This window comes from Lampris incognitus, chromosome 6 (genome assembly GCF_029633865.1).
Source record: "Lampris incognitus isolate fLamInc1 chromosome 6, fLamInc1.hap2, whole genome shotgun sequence".
In the NCBI taxonomy this organism is placed as follows: domain Eukaryota; kingdom Metazoa; phylum Chordata; class Actinopteri; order Lampriformes; family Lampridae; genus Lampris; species Lampris incognitus.
Window position 1 is genome coordinate 68,165,667 of NC_079216.1, and position 21,049 is coordinate 68,186,715.

The 21,049-nt window shown below is 45.8% G+C and overlaps 1 protein-coding gene across 2 annotated transcripts; it reads right to left on the minus strand.

Moving 5' to 3' along the window:
- Positions 1 to 1,912: 1,912 nt before the first annotated feature.
- On the minus strand, positions 1,913 to 20,839 carry LOC130114182 (ubiquitin-conjugating enzyme E2 H-like). 2 transcript variants are annotated; one of them, XM_056281986.1, is made up of 7 exons: positions 20,562 to 20,839; positions 14,541 to 14,617; positions 14,274 to 14,348; positions 14,027 to 14,066; positions 13,652 to 13,704; positions 5,129 to 5,257; positions 1,913 to 4,948 (listed from the first exon to the last, which is right to left on the minus strand). In XM_056281986.1, the coding sequence occupies exons 1-7, from the start codon at positions 20,612 to 20,614 to the stop codon at positions 4,824 to 4,826; spliced, it is 552 nt and encodes a 183-aa protein (XP_056137961.1). In that variant the 5' UTR covers positions 20,615 to 20,839; the 3' UTR covers positions 1,913 to 4,823. The 2 variants fall into 2 exon arrangements, with proteins under 2 accessions (XP_056137961.1, XP_056137962.1); XM_056281987.1 differs by lacking the exon at positions 14,274 to 14,348.
- Positions 20,840 to 21,049: the final 210 nt, after the last annotated feature.

Genomic DNA, 21,049 nt, shown 5'->3' on the forward strand with positions numbered 1-21,049 from the left:
CGAGGTAAGAGCTTCTCCCACTAAACTCAGCACAACAAGTGTGTTTGGTAGATGATGTCTTGGTTGTAACGATGCTTCTTGGCAGTAACTCTTCTATCAGGCAGCTGATGGGCAGCCCCTGGGTACCAGAAGCTCAACACAAGAGTCAACAGCAACAGCAAAATAAGCTGTTTGACAAATGTTTCATGGGCACAACCCACATACTGAGCTCCGCTGCTCATCCCACAAATGCATGTTCCTTACAAATGTGGCCCCATTTAAAAGAGAAATAAACAGGCTTTCCAACGGTATAAGATTTATTGCCAAGAAGCATCGTTACAACAAAGAAATACTCTACCAAACACACATGTCCTTACTTTTTGTGCTGAGTATACATGAAGGCTGACAGAGCAGCTGTGGCCTGTGTGCCTTTGAATGCTGCGCATGCTGTTGGCGGGAGAAAAGGGCGCGGGCTCTGCCAGCTAGCTAAATCATTAGCAACACGTCTTACACGCGTGTTTGCTGGCGCGCCGCCCGGTGCTTTGAATGGGGAATTACAACAAAACAACGTTGTTGGGACTAAAATGTCGTCGATGCGGTTTGAGAAGGATGTGGAATCACAACTGACAGCTCGACTCCTCCGTCACCCACATCATCTATGACCTCACAGCAAGAAGGTCCTGGGTTCGAGCCCCGGGGTAGTCCAACCTTGGGGGTCATCCCGGGTCGTCCTCTGTGTGGAGTTTGCATGTTCTCCCCGTGTCTGTGTGGGTTTCCTCCGGGGGCTCCGGTTTCCTCCCACAGTCCAAAGACATGTAGGGCAGGTGACTCGGCCGTACTGAATTGTCCCTAGGTGTGAATGTATGTGGGCCCTGTGATGGCCTGGTGGACTGTTCAGGGTGTCTCTCCGCCTGCTGCCCAGTGAGTGCTGGGATAGGCACCAGCATCCCTGCGACCCTGAGAGCAGGATAAGCGGTTGGGATAATGGATGATGGATGGACGTTGCAGAGTCTTCTCGCTGGGCTTCAATGCAGTCCAATGGGGTAGTCGTTTAAGCCCTCACAGTAGACCAGTACTCACCTCCTTTTAGAAAACAGGACGTTCAGAGTACAATCATGTGCATCTTTATTTATGTTTATTCCTGATATTTTGTGAACAGGAGAGGTCATGTAGTGTGACAACTGACGGTGCAGATGCAACAAGGACAACATATTTCTGGAAGTGTAAAATAAAGTCATTTTAACTCAGGACATGTCTTGACGGTACTGTGACCTTTCACCTCTCGAAAAGGGCACATGACATGTTTCTTGAAAGTGTAAATGAATGCCCCATTGGGCTGTATTGAAGCTTAGTGGGAATATTCAGCCAAGTCTTTCAATACTCGGGCCATCGGTCAAGTTTCTGTTTGTATGAATCCAAACAATGCCTGACAACGATTTGATGTGGTCCGAGTCCAAAACAGACAAACCTGTCCTTTAACCTACAACTGGAAGGAAACCATGTCATGCAGAAGATGTGTGACCGTTTGTATGTTTAGACACATTAAAACCGCTGGGTGTGATAGGTCTCTCCGCATACAAACATCAGAAAACTGAGGACAGTCTTACTGATTTCTGTGTTTAATCACGTAGTGGCCCTGGGGGGCCTCCCTACTTATCCTATGGCATCAGGTTAAAATAAGAGGGGAAAACATGTGACTGGAAACAAGAGACGGCCACCATCAGTCAGTCCCATCAGCAGGCAGCGCCACCTACAGCCTTAGTGTTGTCCCTTAGACATCATCTTTCCTCACAGTGGGCCTTAACACCTTGCAAAGGCATGAGATTCTAGATTTTAGTGGCTTGAGATAAAAAAAAAAGGGGGGGGAGTCCATAACACACATTTGAGCCCCAACATTGATAGGCTATCAAATAATGACTCTAGCATGAAGACATTCTATCAATGTGTTGTATATATGTATAGTTTATTTATTCAAGTTACAAGGGAAGCACACTTGTTAATTTTGTTGCCTTTCAAAGTGGGGCTTAACTTGACTTGTATCCTGGACATTAGGGCAGAAAGACAAATAAAAACATGAGACCTGAAAGGGCATCAGACACAGGTCTGTCATTACTAAATAAAATAGGTAGTAGACACATGAATTTGGATGGTGACAACAGGCCAGGCTGCACGGTTAGTTCACTTTCATTTTTCTTGCAAAAGGCAGTAAACCCAAAACAAATGTCTTTTTTAGTCACTTTATCCTCAGAACAACACCAAAACCCTTCTACTTACCAATGGTCATTTAAGCCATTTCAACATAGTCGTCAAGTTTGAACATTTTTTTAATGCCAAATCTAAATTCAAATTATTGTTATTTGCAAAGCTAACTTAAATTGATTTTCAAACCAAGGTTGTGAAAAGAAAAAGTTGATCAGTTTCGCAATACTTAGTAAACACAAATTTAGTAAGTTTTCATAGTCTGTATGTCAGTCATTTCTTGATAAATGCTTTTCAGACTAAAGTTTTTTTTTAATAAATAACTAACAAAGATTGGGTCAACTCTGATTAAGCTACATTTTCTCCATAACGTGAGAAAAGTATCCTCATTCTGACGGTGGGAAGATCAACTTTTACATGGCACATCATACAGTCAGGCCTGCCTCGGTACGACAACACACTACAGACGTGTGACAGCATTCACACCATCATTATAACAGCCCAGTGTAGACTCATAAACTCTGACGGTCAGTTCGCACTGCTCTGACCAAGCCTCCTCTTGTGCAGACCCACACTGCAGGGCACTGACGTCACCAGGCACACAGTTCAACATCATTTCAAGCGACAAGCTCCTGTGAGTGCCTTGTCTCTAAATTTAATACGGTCTCCGTTACACAGCTCCATTAAATCTGCCATCGGCTGAAGTGTAAACCGAGACAGCCATCGTGAGGGTCAGATGCATTGAGTAATATTGCTCGTTTTTGTTGTTAAGCTAATTTGGATGTAGACTCCCAGGAATATCAAGTCTCAAAACACCACCTTCATCATATGTAAAGCCAGTGGGAGACTTAATTTTTTAGATATGGAGCAGATCCATTAGAATTTGGTCCCGCCATTTTGGCAGCCATAGGCCATTGGTGGCATTAAAAAAGAAATTTTAAAAAAGCCATCGGAACGGAAACAGTGAACGAAACGCTGAGATGTTGAGCAAATGAAAAAAAAGATCACTTCTGTATGACAACGCAAGCTTTCAGTTTGAAGGGGCATTAGGCAGGCTCTCCAGGTAGGCCAGTTCACCTGAACACCAACCATAAAGATGGACTCATTTGCATAAGAAAGAGTAAGGGTGCAAGAGTGTCTTAAGAGGATGTGTTTCAACAAAGTATGACTCCTCTCAGAGACAAAGAAGTAAAATGTTCCTCATCTTTACAGGACAATTAACTTTTACACTTGTGTGTCATGTAAGTATTAAACCATACGTTGATAGGATTCACCACCCACAAATAAAAACTACCTCTACACAACTCAAACACCTAATACAGTTTAACACAAGCAATAGGCAAAATTTAGAAGTTAAACAATTCAACAAGGACCTTGTTAATGCCCCCTCCCCCTCCTGTTTCCTGCACCACAAACACTAAGTTGACCAGGGTCCCCTTCCCTCCCCAAAATTCCTACGCTTTACAAAGCCCTAGACAACTGCAGTCAATGTCATGCCACCAGATACAAAAAGATACTCAGAAAGTGGCAAACGCTTTCCTAAAACAGAGAGGAGGTGATGGAAGGTGTAGGTAGGGTGTTGAGTCTCCAGTGAGGACATCTGCTGGGCATAAGGGACCAGTGCACCACAGGTACCCATAAGGCTCAAGTTTGTAAAATTGTTACACACATGCACGCATGCACGCTTGAACACACTCACAAAAGATGCACACATCTGATGTGATGTCTCTTCCTGGATGTCCTGGTACACCTCTATAGGGGTGGAAATGCTAACAGCTGTTTTCACGACAGTCGTGGTGTGTTGGGTAAGTAGGCGCGGGTACTGGCCCAAGAGCCTCACAGAGGGCAATCTGTCAGACGGGTCATGTGCAACCCTCCTCATCTATAAATGGTAAAAGCAGTATCAACCGCACTGTGGCTAGAGGATCCTTGGATGTGCCAACTACAATTGCAACTTTCCAAGCTTTTACACGGAAAAACAAAAGCCCACAGCTGTGAATGGAAATTCACTTTCTAAAGTTGTGATTCTGCAGACATGGTGAACTGCCATCCTGCAGGTCTCCGATGACAAGCCTAGAGAAAAGCCAGCCTGATGAAATAATCACAAATAGAATACAGACAAAAACCCAAGAAATAATAACATCTAACAAAAAAAAAAAAGAGGTGGTGAAATGTGGCTATGGGACTGGCTGGCATACTGAGTGTAAACAGTCCGCCGCTGTCTTCGTGCAGTAATAACAGTCTTGTCCTCCCAGCATTGTTCTCTAAAGCCCACCTCCTGTCCTCTGTCTTGGTCCCGCTGCGCGGTTTGGACCGGCTGTAGAGCCAAGGTCAAGAGAGGGAGAAGCCTGGCCGCAGGTAGCAGCCACAAAAGATGATGGAAATCGACAAATTATTTTCTTTACTGCTCATAGTAGGTTCCTGGGGGGGGGGGGGGGGCAGTCAATGATGACGCCCTAACAGAGCACGAGACTCAACAGTATCCTGATGCAGATCCTCATGAAGCGACAAAAATCCTTGTTGGTCTGTTTTTCATTGTAAAAAAAAAATCATCTGGTTTAAATATGAATATAACAATGAGTGTCTGCTTATCTGTAGGAAAAGAGAGTCTGCATGGAGGAGGGGGAGAGGATCTCCCCCCTTCACTACAACTCCATATCCTGAGCCTCGTCCTCCGAGAAGTCTGACATGGAGCTCTCAGATGAGGAGTCACCCACTCCCTCCTCTTGCTCCTTCAGTGCCTCCTCCGTGGCATACTTCTGGATGTACTCTGTGAGTGGGGGGACAGAGAGATTGTTTTATCTTTACTAACACACTTTCACTCAGGAATATGAAATATGAGGGAACGCAGTCGCCACATGCTGGTGTTTTGTTATGTATATTAGTTTACCCTCATTTCCTACGCCCATTTACCAAACAGCTTACCGAAGAATGCAAAAGGGACCCCCACCTTTAATTTTGTGTTTGTAGTCTTCGGGCCTATGCAGGTACATGGCAGCCGCGTCTCCGTTCAGAGGATCAATGGGATTGGGGTAGGCAAGCAGCTGGGGGAGGAACGACTCAAAGATGTTGGTGAGGTCTGGTTGAGGTGGACAGAGGGATCAGGTTAGGCCAGTGAGAAAGCATGGAAGGTAGAGATGTAATACACGAAACTCAAAGAACAAGTGCATTATCATTATTGCACAAAACAGTCATGGTGCAACGACAATATGCGATCACATTATTTACCACAAGATGTTTCTAGTGAAGCCGTGTATCTGCACGGTACTGTATGCAGCCTCCCTTCTGCTGTAATAACGCTACTATTTAAAAAGGGACAGAAGACGGTAGCAGTTCTATTTAAACACTCAGCTCTGAATCTGTCTGCCCTTCCTAAAACACACGAAGCGCTAACCGGTGCACAGGCTTGACCTCTACGTCTGCACAGGTTAATGTGACCTTCTCAGGATCACAACGCCATTTTGCAAAGGTGCATATGTAAAATAAACACCTCACTTCAACACACAGCGTGTCTTTGGTAAGTATAATGAATGCAAATAAAGGCTGATGTCTAATGAAACACACATGTCGAGGTCAGAATAATGTTTGTTTTCTCTTTCAATAACATTTCAGAAATGAAATATAATCTCTCCCTCATAACTAGTAGCATTCTGCCAAGCATGAATAGATTCATCCCAAAAACCTTTTTTACACCACCAAATATTGGAATATTTATGCGAATAAATAAAGTGATAATATTTGCAAACAAAACATAGCAAACACAGGTAGTAAATATATTTACAGTTACTTGGAAAACACAGATTTACATCAGGAATGGGTACACAGTCGGCTGCTGGACGGACTTCAGCCAGGATTTATCTGATGAACGCAGACAGCTTTGTTTTGCATTGTTGGAAAGACATCAACACACACACAGTTGACATGACTGTTACTGTAACTCACTGAAGTGACTTTATAATCCAAAGCAGAAATAATCACTTGTCCTGAACTACAATCTCATAAGTAGTCCTTCAAGAGCTGCAACCTCCAGCTCATTTTGAAATGGACCTTTTTTCTATTTGTTTACAAGCTGAAGTAGTTTTCAAACGTCTAACAGTGAGTTGTCAGAACTATCTACACTGCTGCCACAGGCCCACATCATGTGCTGATACTAACAGTGTGTTATCAGAACTATCTACACTGCTGCCACAGGCCCACATCATGTGCTGATACTAACAGTGTGTTATCAGAACTATCTACACTGCTGCCACAGGCCTACATCATGTGCTGATACTAACAGTGTGTTGGTCAGAACTATCTACACTGCTGCCACAGGCCTACATCATGTGCTGATACTAACAGTGTGTTATCAGAACTATCTACACTGCTGCCACAGGCCTACATCATGTGCTGATACTAACAGTGTGTTGGTCAGAACTATCTACACTGCTGCCACAGGCCCACATCATGTGCTGATACTAACAGTGAGTTGGTCAGAACTATCTACACTGCTGCCACAGGCCCACATCATGTGCTGATACTAACAGTGTGTTGGTCAGAACTATCTACACTGCTGCCACAGGCCCACATCATGTGCTGATACTAACAGTGAGTTGTCAGAACTATCTACACTGCTGCCACAGGCCCACATCATGTGCTGATACTAACAGTGAGTTGTCAGAACTATCTACACTGCTGCCACAGGCCCACATCATGTGCTGATACTAACAGTGTGTTATTAGAACTATCGACACTGCTGCCACAGGCCCACATCATGTGCTGATACTAACAGTGTGTTATCAGAACTATCTACACTGCTACCACAGGCCCACATCATGTGCTGATACTAACAGTGTGTTATCAGAACTATCTACACTGCTGCCACAGGCCCACATCATGTGCTGATACTAACAGTGTGTTATTAGAACTATCTACACTGCTGCCACAGGCCCACATCATGTGCTGATACTAACAGTGTGTTATCAGAACTATCTACACTGCTGCCACAGGCCCACATCATGTGCTGATACTAACAGTGTGTTATCAGAACTATCTACACTGCTGCCACAGGCCCACATCATGTGCTGATACTAACAGTGAGTTGTCAGAACTATATACACTGTTGCCACAGGCCCACATCATGTGCTGATACTAACAGTGTGTTATCAGAACTATCTACACTGCTGCCACAGGCCCACATCATGTGCTGATACTAACAGTGTGTTATCAGAACTATATACACTGTTGCCACAGGCCCACATCATGTGCTGATACTAACAGTGAGTTATCAGAACTATCTACACTGCTGCCACAGGCCCACATCATGTGCTGATACTAACAGTGTGTTATCAGAACTATCTACACTGCTGCCACAGGCCCACATCATGTGCTGATACTAACAGTGTGTTATTAGAACTATCTACACTGCTGCCACAGGCCCACATCATGTGCTGATACTAACAGTGTATTATCAGAACTATCTACACTGCTGCCACAGGCCTACATCATGTGCTGATACTAAGTGTGTTATCAGAACTATCTACACTGCTGCCACAGGCCCACATCATGTGCTGATACTAACAGTGTGTTATTAGAACTATCTACACTGCTGCCACAGGCCCACATCATGTGCTGATACTAACAGTGTGTTATCAGAACTATATACACTGTTGCCACAGGCCCACATCATGTGCTGATACTAACAGTGTGTTATCAGAACTATCTACACTGCTGCCACAGGCCCACATCATGTGCTGATACTAACAGTGTGTTATCAGAACTATCTACACTGCTGCCACAGGCCCACATCATGTGCTGATACTAACAGTGTGTTATTAGAACTATCTACACTGCTGCCACAGGCCCACATCATGTGCTGATACTAACAGTGTGTTATCAGAACTATCTACACTGCTGCCACAGGCCCACATCATGTGCTGATACTAACAGTGTGTTATCAGAACTATCTACACTGCTGCCACAGGCCCACATCATGTGCTGATACTAAGTGTGTTATCAGAACTATCTACACTGCTGCCACAGGCCCACATCATGTGCTGATACTAACAGTGTGTTATTAGAACTATCTACACTGCTGCCACAGGCCCACATCATGTGCTGATACTAACAGTGTGTTATCAGAACTATCTACACTGCTGCCACAGGCCCACATCATGTGCTGATACTAACAGTGTGTTATCAGAACTATCTACACTGCTGCCACAGGCCTACATCATGTGCTGATACTAACAGTGTGTTATCAGAACTATCTACACTGCTGCCACAGGCCCACATCATGTGCTGATACTAAGTGTGTTATCAGAACTATCTACACTGCTGCCACAGGCCCACATCATGTGCTGATACTAACAGTGTGTTATCAGAACTATCTATACTGCTGCCACAGGCCCACATCATGTGCTGATACTAACAGTGTGTTATCAGAACTATCTACACTGTTGCCACAGGCCCACATCATGTGCTGATACTAACAGTGTGTTATCAGAACTATCTACACTGCTGCCACAGGCCCACATCATGTGCTGATACTAACAGTGTGTTATCAGAACTATCTACACTGCTGCCACAGGCCCACATCATGTGCTGATACTAACAGTGTGTTATCAGAACTATCTACACTGCTGCCACAGGCCCACATCATGTGCTGATACTAACAGTGTGTTATCAGAACTATCTACACTGCTGCCACAGGCCCACATCATGTGCTGATACTAACAGTGTGTTATCAGAACTATCTACACTGCTGCCACAGGCCCACATCATGTGCTGATACTAAGTGTGTTATCAGAACTATCTACACTGCTGCCACAGGCCCACATCATGTGCTGATACTAACAGTGTGTTATTAGAACTATCTACACTGCTGCCACAGGCCCACATCATGTGCTGATACTAACAGTGTGTTATCAGAACTATCTACACTGCTGCCACAGGCCCACATCATGTGCTGATACTAACAGTGTGTTATCAGAACTATCTACACTGCTGCCACAGGCCTACATCATGTGCTGATACTAACAGTGTGTTATCAGAACTATCTACACTGCTGCCACAGGCCCACATCATGTGCTGATACTAAGTGTGTTATCAGAACTATCTACACTGCTGCCACAGGCCCACATCATGTGCTGATACTAACAGTGTGTTATCAGAACTATCTATACTGCTGCCACAGGCCCACATCATGTGCTGATACTAACAGTGTGTTATCAGAACTATCTACACTGTTGCCACAGGCCCACATCATGTGCTGATACTAACAGTGTGTTATCAGAACTATCTACACTGCTGCCACAGGCCCACATCATGTGCTGATACTAACAGTGTGTTATCAGAACTATCTACACTGCTGCCACAGGCCCACATCATGTGCTGATACTAACAGTGTGTTATCAGAACTATCTACACTGCTGCCACAGGCCCACATCATGTGCTGATACTAACAGTGTGTTATCAGAACTATCTACACTGCTGCCACAGGCCCACATCATGTGCTGATACTAACAGTGTGTTATCAGAACTATCTACACTGCTGCCACAGGCCCACATCATGTGCTGATACTAACAGTGTGTTATCAGAACTATCTACACTGCTGCCACAGGCCCACATCATGTGCTGATACTTCTCAGCGTTTGCAGTGGGACCAGCCCAGCAAGAGGAAAAACTGAAGGTACTTATTCCCCCTGCTGGCTTTGTTGATACATTACAGTCACTTGGGATGGAGTTCTGTAGCTGATGTTGGTATACGATTTTGAATTTGTTGTCTACTGTTACGCTGAAGATTATCTTAATTCTATGTAATTGATTTTGTGTATGTTATGTGAACAGGTGTCCCCTGCAACTCTAAGTTTCAAACACAAAATATAGCCGTGAGGCGCAATTTGCATGTTCACCCAACATTAAAGCTGCGAGCAGCAACAAGCAGGTATCAGCTTCACAAAGCTGAGCGACGTCACCTCAGCTAGTTTGCGTCTGATTTAAAGTCACCTCAGTTAGCATGATTCTGTTTCAAAGTCACCTCAGCTACTTTGATTGTTTTAAAGTCACCTCAGCTAGTTTGATTCTGTTTTTAAAGTCACCTCAGCTAGTTGGATTCTGTTTTAAAGAGGGAGCGAGACCATCACACACCGGTGTCATCATTACAATGTATGCAGAAAAAAAAATCTAAATTCACCAGTCTGTTTAAAAGTCACCTCAGCTAGCTTGATTCTGTTTTAAAGTCACCCCAGCTAGCTTGATTCTGTTTTAAAGTCACCTCAGCTAATTTGAGTCTGTTTTAAAGTCACCTCAGCTAGTTTGATTCTGTTTTAAAGTCACCTCAGCTAATTTGAGTCTGTTTTAAAGTCACCTCAGCTAGTTTGATTCTGTTTTAAAGTCACCTCAGCTAGTTTGAGTCTGTTTTAAAGTCACCTCAGCTAACTTGATTCTGTTTTAAAGTCACCTCAGCTAATTTGATTCTGTTTTAAAGTCACCTCAGCTACTTTGTTTCTGTTTTAAAGTCACCTCAGGTAGCTTGATTCTGTTTTAAAGTCACCTCAGCTAGTTCGAGTCTGTTTTAAAGTCACCCCAGCTAGTTTGATTCTGTTTTAAAGTCACGTTAGCTAATTTGAGTCTGTTTTAAAGTCACCTCAGCTAGCTTGATGTCACCTAAGCTAGTTGGATTCTGTTTTAAAGTAATCTCAGCTGGTTTGATTCTGTTTTAAAGTCACCTCAGCTAGCTTGCCATGACGTGCGTTGAAAGACTGGTTCTGGCTCACATCAAAAACATCATTCCCTCCACATTCGACCAGATCAGCTGGGTGTCATCGGCATAACAATGGTAAGAGAAGTCATGCGAGCGAATAACAGAACCCAGGGATGTCGTGTACAGGGAGAAAAGGAGAGGACCCAGAACCGAACCTTGTGGAACGCCTGTAGTCAGTCTGCGAGGCTCCAACACAGATCCCCTCCACGTCACCTGGTAGGAGCGACCCATCAGGTAGGATGCAAACATTGAGAGTGCAGAGCCTGTGACACTAAGCCCCAAAATAACACATTAAGCTAAGAACTCCAGACTGCTTAAAGGTTCTCTATGTAAGACAATAGCTCTGACCCGCCTTGGCCCGTCCTGTCTCATAATACCACTTTGTACCTAAAGAGGTGATAGTGAGTGACTGTAGCGTCTGGCCTGCCCTCAGTCCAACTTTTTTCATCAGTTGTTCTGTGAAAATCTATGCCACCTTTTCTGGAACTGCCCACATATTGTTAAAATTTGGACGGATTTAGCAAATGTTATTCTTAGAAAAACCTCTTTCAACCTTACCTTTCAATCTTACCTTTCAACCTTACCTTTCAACTTTACCTTTCAAGCTCACCTTTCAAGCTTACCTTTCAAGCTCACCTTTCAAGCTTACCTTTCAAGCTTACCTTTCTTGTCTTACCTTTCAACCTTACCTTTCAAGCTCACCTTTCAACTTTACCTTTCAATCTTACCTTTCAACCTTACCTTTCAACCTTACCTTTCAAGCTCACCTTTCAACCTTACCTTTCAACCTTACCTTTCAGTCTTACCTTTAAATATTCCCTTTCAACTGCAAGATATACTGCTTCTATTTAACCCCACACATAAAGACCCCAACACGATTTTTGTTGTACATTTATTAATTATTCTTGGCAGATTCTTGGTGCATAGGATGAAATAGAATGGGGGGGAAACCCAAACTACGTGTGTTCTTGATACACATGCAAAACTACATGAAGACCATTCATTTATGTAAACACAAAAAAAGCAATTCCAACTGTTCATATTTCTGAGAAATGTAATTTAACCTTTGAATAACTGATTGTACCCCTGTGTTCAATGTTAGGTTCATGTACGTTTATTGTATTCTTATTGTAATGTCTTGTATGTTTGTTCTTTGTCATTGAATTAAAAAAAATTTTTTCGTCAGTTTAAATTTAACTGTTGGGGATAACAAATTAAGACAGTGAACATCACTGCGGACTCACTGTCTGACACCACGTCTGAACACCATGTCAGACATGTGGTACCTAGTGTCTGAACAACGTCTGTGTCAGTTTCGGTAGCATTTGAATGAAGACTTGTGGAGATATACATGTTAATTCAATTTGCATATTTTGAAAAATAGAGTGACAGACTTCTGAATTGACCATAGGTTGCAGTGAGGCAAACTCTTGCCACACATCACTGGATGTGCTGACAAATTTTCAGCTCTCGGGGACATAGGGTTTTTTTTTGAAGTTAGGAATATGAAATGTGTAGAAATTTAGTGTAGTTGCAATAAGCCATGCCCACATTAATCAATCATTACTAAAGGTTATTCATTGACTAAGTCATGACCCTAGACCATGCAAACCCAATTTTATATGACTCCATGCAGCCGATTACGATATAAACTTTACGCATTTGTGGCGCCCTAAGGGTGAAACACAATGCACTTCAACAGATGTGCTCAACGAACACGCAACATATGCGTCAAGTTTTGTGCTGATTCATCCATCCATGACCCAAACTGCTTATCCTGCTCTCAGGGTCGCAGGATGCTGGAGCCTATCCCAGCAGTCATTAGGTGGCAGGCGGGAGACACCTTGGACAGGCCACCAGGCCATCACAGGGCCTGTGTTGATTCAATAAAAAAATGAATGAGTTATGGCTGATTTCCAGCTAAACCCCACCTTTTGCAAAGTTTTTTGATCGATGGCGGTCATGATATTTTTGGACTGGTTCTGCTCATTTATGGTAGACTTGTGTATCTCAGTTCCCCAAGGCTGTACACAAAATTTGGTGTTGATACAGTCAAAATCCAAAAAGATGTCAAATTACTATTTTTCAGTTTATGCAAATTAGAAAAAAATACATCATGGCAGATTTTTATGGTTCAATTGGCTTTTTTGTAGTGCAAATTCAGTTGGATATGTGCATTAAATTTCAAGTCAATCTGACTCACGGTGTGGGGGTCCCGGCCTTTCAAATAAAATGTTGTATTCTAGCACCACTACCTGACCAACTGGAGTCATGTTTCTTGTGAAGCATTTGCACATCATTTCCAATTATTGGGCAAAGTTTCATGTCTCTAACTCACTCCAGCTCACGGCAGTTTGAGTGGCAGCGGCAGACAACAAGTAACAAACCAGGAAGAAAACAGCAGCGTTCTACCCCCTTCGGGATTTGAAGCCTAACTAAGCTCCAGCCTCTGACCACAGGGCCCTAGAGGGTGTGTTTTGTGGCAGAAGCTTGCACATTTATTGGGAATGTTCGTGTGGGTGCAAAAGAATGTTGACTCAATTTAAGTTTAACTCGGACAGTTGAAATAGGTGAGAAAGTCCCTCCGGGTGAGTGCAGCAGCGCATTCTGTTAAAGCGACCTTACCACCTTAGGGCACAACCTCAATACACATGGTAGGTATCACTCAGGTGTAAGAGGTGCTAATTATGAAGAGCACATCTGAATGACTGCTGTAACACATCACCTACCATAAAGGGCCGTCCATGTCTGATTGATGACATCTAGACACACAGTTCCTGACCTGAAAAGAGACAAAACCCTGTTATGGGCGGGACTGGAGTGTGATCGAGTTTGTTGTGGTAGAAGAGGCAAAAAGACCTTTTGGGTCAAATGAAGACAAAACAAAACACAATTCCTCCCCCATACATGCCCATAAATCCTTTACCTGTGCCAAATATGCAGTGATGCATTTCAGGCTCCACAATTTACAATTATGAAAATATCAGCATGCTGCCTTCAGTGTGCTACCATGGAAAAGGATATTTAACAGTCAACTTGCCTGGTTAAAGACAACTACTGTTAACATAAAGTACAGGGATGACAATTAAATCAGATTTACTTACGCTTCATCAATATTTGGATGAAATATTTTATTCATGAATCCTGAAAAGAAAGAAGCCTAATTGACTCACTGTAACATCTGTGTCTGGAGGACAGAGAGATTGAGTGGAATAACGTGAATATGCAACATCCATCAAAGGGGCATGTTCTACATAAGACACTTACACAGGTAGGTTAACAGAATTTGTAAGGTTCACGTCATAGTTTATGTGGAGAGTACACAGCATTATACAAACATTTTATTTATACCTATTGATGGTGACTTGAAGGGATATTTATCTGGTAGGTCCACTCGAACCTTCCACACACCTCCTTCATAAGGCGCTGAAAGAAAGCCTTTTATTCAAGAATCTTCCCACAAAAACCACGACGAGCTGATATATTGTATGGCAAAGCACCATTATCCAGTCCATTGTGCTTTATAACCATTTCCTGACACTAAGAGTACTGGTGAAATGTGTGCCAATTTCGAGTACAATTCAATTTGAAAGTAAAGACATTTTGTAGGGCTCTTACTTCCAGGTGGTCCATGGAACTTGACGACAAATTCATTGAGTCCACTAAGGATGGTGACCTCGTGCTTGCTCTCGATGCTGACCTCTGGTCAAGGAAAGTGCTTGCCCAATAACAAACCAAACAGCAATAACATTGGCAGAAAATGAAGGAGACAACTGAATAAATCAGAAACACACTAGAATACAAGATTGAGGAGTCCAGATTGCAAGGAGACCGAATTCTCCCTGTCAGAACTTGCCGCAGCAGAGGTCACACACAAGATTTTAACATGAGTCACTGTATTGAGATAAATAATGGAGTTACCATTGGCAGACCAGCTCAACCAAGAGACCCAAACCTAACATCCACCACCCAACCACGCACTATACTTATGAGGACCAGTGTTAACATTCAGTGCCATGTCTTGTTATATTTTTACTGGATAATTTGAACATAAACAAGATTATTTTCTGACTGGGTAGTGGGTTAATAACAAATGTATCGCTGCTCATTTTAAATGCGCCCAACAAAAAACAAAAAAATCCCTGCCACCCAATGACTGCTGGGACAAGCTCCAGCATCCCCGTGACCCCGATTGGGATAAGCGGCTTGGATAACGGATGGATGGATGGACAATACACACACTTGCAAGGGTCTACCACTTTTTTCTTTTAATTTATTTCAGATTTTTCCCTTTTTCTCCCAATTTAGTGGCCAATTGATCCCTATTTTAGTTCAAACACCACCCTCGTACTGCATGCGTTTGCCAACTGCATCTCTCTGGCCGGCAGTCTGGAAAGAGATGCCTCACCACGTTCGTGACAAGGTGAATCCAGGCCGAACCACTGCTTTTCCCCCACACACCCAGAGACGCATTCATGTGATGAACACAAGCCCCCCCCTCCCCTCCTCCCGAAGACAGCGCTGCCAATTACTGCTGCTTCATCGAGTCCGGCCATGGTTGGATCTGACGACACTGGGGCGCGAACCCCGGTCCCCAGTGAGCAACTGCATGGACACAAAGCCGATGCTTAGACCGCTACACCACCGCGGACCCTCAAGGTTCTACCATTTTAGAGTTTTAGTGGCTGTAGACAACTTTTCAACTTCCCCCCTCGTGTTTCCAAGTGTTTCCATTGTTTGAATGGCTGTTGCAAAGACAACCAGATTGCTTTCTATTTATTAGCAGCCTAGCTACTGTCCAAAGCAAGAAGAAACCATAAGAATTCCAATTTGAGAGAGTCCGGGTAGCGTAGCGGTCTATTCCATTAACTACCAACATGGGGATCGCTGGTTCGAACCCCCGTGTTACCTCCGGCTTGGGGGAGCGGCCCTACAGACACGATTGGCCGTGTCTGCAGGTGGGAAGCCAGATGTGGGTATGTGTCCTGGTCGCTGCACTAGCGCCTCCTCTGGTCGGTCGGGGCACCATCCCGGGGGGAGGGATGGTTCACCTTTCAATATGACAATGATCTGAAGCACAGAGCAAGGCAACAGTCAGTGGCTGAAGGACATGGAAGTGAACGTGCCTCAGTGGCCTAGGCAAAGCCCCAAACTAAGTCCTGTTTACAATCAGTGGAATTACTTGGAGTAGAATCCGTCAGCAGTCACCATGTAATCTGACTGAGACGGAACAATTTTGTAAGGAAGAACAATCAATATTTACCCAATCTATGCGTGCCAAGTTGGTAGAGCCACAAACTTATGACTGTAATTCAAGCAAAAGCTGCTTCCTCCCAGTCTCAAATCAGAGGGAGTGTTCTCTTATCCAATTCGGTCATTGTGGGCTTTTATTTTTAGTTATTTCTCAGAAATTCTCCTTTTTACTTGGATTTTTTCAAAACAGGTTAAGTACGCTTTTATTGGCCAGGTATGTCCACATACAAGGAACTCAACTTGGTATATTGCTTTTAGCTACACTTAGTATATACACTTGTACACAGCAAGTTAAGAGAAACGTAAGTAAAGAATAAAATTAGATATAAAAAGCTAATTATGATCAATATTAGAGCTAACAGAATAGGGATGTGCTATGAGTCAGCTATGATCTACTACTACTACTACTACTACTACTACTACTTCTACTACTACTACGACTACTTACTAGTACAAGACAAGGACATACATCTTCTTCTTTCAGCTTGTCCCCTGATTCTCAGGGGTCGCCACGGTGGATTTTACAGTTTCCATCAGTACCATGCGAGGGCACAGCACCAATGGTGACCATTGTTAACCCAGGCCTCAGCTGAGCCCATATGGAGCCTCGACCGATCCGGTATGGTCTTGTCAACAATTTGGCAAAATTTTACATTGGATGCCCTCCCTGACACAACTACTAACCCTATGGACGGGGGCACAGGTAAAGCGTGGGTGCCATCCCAGTATTCATGGACTTGCTCCCATACCTGTCATCCAAAGGACACATACACAGAACATAATAATATTACAGGGCAAAAACATTTTTCCATCTAATAATTTACAGAGGCTCTTGTGCCAATGTCTCCACATATTTGATGAGAAACGAGTATAACTCTTTACAGGGTTGGTTAAAACCACAATAATATTATTCTCCGACTTGTCTAGACCGCACATAAATTTATACATAATGTTTCTTAACAGTACTTGACAGGTAGATATACCAATATTTTTTTCATATAAATTTATTTCTAATTTTTCCCTTTTTCTCCCAATTTAGTGGCCAATCGCTCCCTGTTCTAATTCAAACACCACCCTCATACTACACGCATTCGCCAACTGCATCTCTCCGGCCGGCAGTCTGGAAGGAGTCGCCTCGCCACTTCCATGACAAGGCGACTCCAGGCCAAACCACTGCTTTTTCCCCACACACACACAGAGACGCAGTCATGTGACGAACACAAGCCGACCGGTGTGGGTGAAGGTTTTTGTTCCAACCAAGCAGTTACACACCTGTGTCTCCAAATCAAGTTCTTCTGCAAAGACTCTACTGGTTGATTAGTGGGATCAGGTGTGCAACTGCTTGGTTGGAACAAAAACTTGCACCCACACCAGCCCTTTCTGGATAAGATTGCCCACCCCTGTTAGGGGGTAGGACGTCAGGGTGCAGATGTGTGCATGTGCTGTTAATTTAAGTTCTATTATGAGTTGCAGTGGTGATGGACAGGTTGACGGACAAAATCAGGCAGGAGTCTCCATGGACGATGATGTTCGCGGATGACATGTGATCTGTGGCAAGAGTATGGTGCAGGTTGAGGAGAGCCTGGAGAGGTGGAGGTATGCAATGGAGAGAAGAGGAATGAAAGTCAGTAGGAGCAAGATGGAATACCTATGCGTGAATGAGAGGGAGGACAGTGGAATGGTCAGGATGCAAGGAGTGGAGGTGACGAAGGCATATGAGTTTAAATACTTGGGGTCAACTGTCCAAAGTAACGGGGAATGCAGAAGAGAGGTGAAGAAGAGAGTGCAGGCAGGGTGGAGTGGGTGGAGAAGAGTGTCAGGAGTGATGTGTGACAGAAGGGTACCAGCAAGAGTTAAAGGGAAGGTTTACAAGATGGTAGTGAGACCAGCTATGTTGTATGGTTTGGAGACAGTGGCACTGATGAAAAGACAGGAGGTGGAGGTGGAGGTGGCAGAGATGAAGATGATAAGATTTTCACTGGGAGTGATGAAGAAGGACAGGATTAGGAACGAGTATATTAGAGGGACAGCTCAGGTTGGATGGTTTGGAGACAAAGCAAGAGAGGCAAGATTGAGATGGTGTGGACATGTGTGGAGGAGAGATGCTGGGTATACTGGGAGAAGGATGCTGAATATGGAGCTGCCAGGGAAGAGGAGAAGAGGAAGGCCAAAGAGGAGGTTTATGGATGTGGTGAGGGAGGACATGCAGGTGGCTGGTGTGACAGAGGAAGATGCAGAGGGCAGGAAGAAATGGAAACGGATGATCTGCTGTGGCGACTCCTAGCGGGAGCAGCGGAAAGTAGTAGTATTATGAGTTGAGTCTTGTTCAGTTAAGTCGAGTTAACGGTTAATTTGTTTCCTTTGCTTTGTACGTATTCTTTGTTGTTTCACATGTAGTTACACCCTGTAAATAAATCCCGCTGGTTGAATGGAAACAGTTCTGAATCGGCTCCTACATTTTAGCCACTCGGGCTAGGCTTCCCACGATAATGATTCTGATGTAATGATGATACTATGGGAAACATGCTACATGTAAAAACACTACATCCCCAATATCCCAGATCTGGGGCTGCATCCATCACTCGCTTGTACGTACAAATTTGCTCTTGCACACCCACGGATTTTTTTTTAGCCCTCAGGTTTGTCTGACAGACCAGTATAGAACCTGGCTAACCCCCTGAATTTAGACACCGACTGGCTAACACGTGTCTTTGCAAGCCTGGGTGATTGCTCGCTGCAAGAGGTCGACAATGCACCAGGGGGAGAGAACTACAGGTAACCGCCAGGCTTTGCTGCTGCCTGTCAGACAATTTGGAGGGCTCAGAAAGCCCGTGGGTGTGCAAGAACAAGTTTCTACGTACGAACGATTGATGAATGAGGCCCTGGACACGAAGTTTAGTGGGAGAAACGTTTCGTCACAGTGATGTAATGAAATGAAAACAGGGATGAAATGTTTCTCCCGCTAAACTGTGTTTCCAGATGAACCGACTCAACTTTCTGACATTCCCTCTACTGAGGACGCGTCAAGATACTGACCAACCGGCTGGTTCCCAACCCCCATCCGCTGCATGTGCTCCGCTACAGCACGCTTGTTGTTCCTGATCAGCTGTCCCTTAAGCTCCGCCTCCAACCACTTTCCGGATGGTAACAGGCCGACCAATCAGAGCGCAAGATCGAGCTGCAGGACAAAAACAAAACAAGTCAGATCACGCTGTCAAGCCCGTTTCATGCAAACTTCAGGATGGCGGATGTTTGGTGCTCCACCTGAGGAGGAGCTGCTCCACCTGAGGAGGAGCTGCTCCACCTGAGGAGGAGCTGCTCCACCTGAGGAGGAGCTGCTCCACCTGAGGAGGAGCTGCTCCACCTGAGGAGGAGCTGCTCCACCTGAAGCGCTGCTTCTGCAAGCGGCGTGCACCCGAAACCTGCACAAAGCACGCAGACGCGTAGCGGCAGCAACCGGGGCCTGGCGGCAGTAGAACTTAGCGTGTACTGGCAGTTTTCTCTTACACCTCAGTGATCCAGTCAGCGTATCAAGTCGGCCGAGCGCTGCGGGAGGGACCCGTATTTCCCTTTGTGTTCAGCCCACCTGGAGCCACCGGCGCTAACGGCTCAAACTTAGCACAGGACTCCTGTCACCTTAACACCGACTGACCACCACGTAGCCCAGCGTGTCCGCTTCCCGCGGGGGTCAACCGAGAGACAAAAGACGGTCTTCCACCGTCTCCCCCCTGCTGCCTCCCCCCTGCTACCTCCCCCCTGGAGCCGCGCCGAGCACAGCCAAGTGTCCTCCGGCGAGAACGCTGCGCTCGGCTCGCTGCCGAGGCTAGCGACACCAGCCCGACCCGTGTGACCACGCACACATCGTGGGCCGCCCGGCCGGCCGGACACCCGGCCGGCCGGCACGTCGCAACACCGACGCCAAGTGGGTAATAACGGTGGGGCGGCGCTGGCTAGCAGACACAGCCAGCCGCCAGCCGCTGACACGGCCACCGAGGCGAAGCTCGCCCCGCCACAGACACACAGGCGGCGGGAGCCTCAGCCGACATGAGCCGAGCGCTGGTCTGGCGGCTTTGTCAGCGGACGGGCGGGCGGCGGCTAACCGCAGGCGGCAGCTAGCAGCGTCCACTGCCCGCTGCTAGCTGCTGCCGCCCGCCCGTCCGCACACAGCCCGTATACCGAGCGGGGGGCCGCGGCTCGGCGGCCGAGACGCTCCTGCTCAGCCCGGCGGCTCCGCTCGCAGGCCGGGAAACCACGCCACCTCACAACGAGTACGCAGCGTCCCGCCAGCCGACAGCCGCGCAAGGCTGCTGGTACTTTCCCCGCTGGCGACTGTTAGAACCCGGGACAACACGGGACGGGACGTGTTATGAACCAGACGGAGGATACAGCTTCACCACGTCGGTGTCCATGCGCCTCTTGCCCGGACTCGGGGACGACATCTTGCTGCTGGCTCTGGACAAGACTTCTCACACCGCGCCGCTGTCGCCGGAACCTTCCACACCTGGCCGAATGACGCTGCTGCCGCTGCTGCTGCTGCGGAGGAGGAGGAGGAGGAGAAGGAGGAGGAATTCCAGCGGCCTTCCCGGTTCATCCATAAACGCGCCGCCTCCGCTCCGGCCGGACTCCAGCAACTTTCCCTCAACTGCGAGCGGCGCTCCAGCCGCTCCTCCCCCCTCCCCCTCCCCCCCTGCTGGCTGCCAGTCACGCCGAGCCCGGCCGACGTCAGGGCGGAGGGGAGGAGCCGAGATGCGCCGACGAACTCCGCCAACCCGACTCACGCTGCTCTACCTGCCACCCACCCACCTCCTCATGCTTGCCATCATATAGGGGAGGGAGGAGCAGCTCCACACGGGCTTGTTTTGTTTTGTATAGGG

Excerpts from the sequence above, each read along its gene's own strand:
- LOC130114182 (XM_056281986.1), bottom strand. The coding sequence starts at position 20,614 with ATGTCGTCCCCGAGTCCGGGCAAGAGGCGCATGGACACCGACGTGGTG. Across the intron at positions 14,618-20,561 it reads GACACCGACGTGGTGAAGCT|CATCGAGAGCAAGCACGAGG; the intron begins GTATCCTCCGTC and ends ACCAGAGGTCAG. Across the intron at positions 13,705-14,026 it reads CATCCAAATATTGATGAAGC|GTCAGGAACTGTGTGTCTAG; the intron begins GTAAGTAAATCT and ends GTCTCTTTTCAG.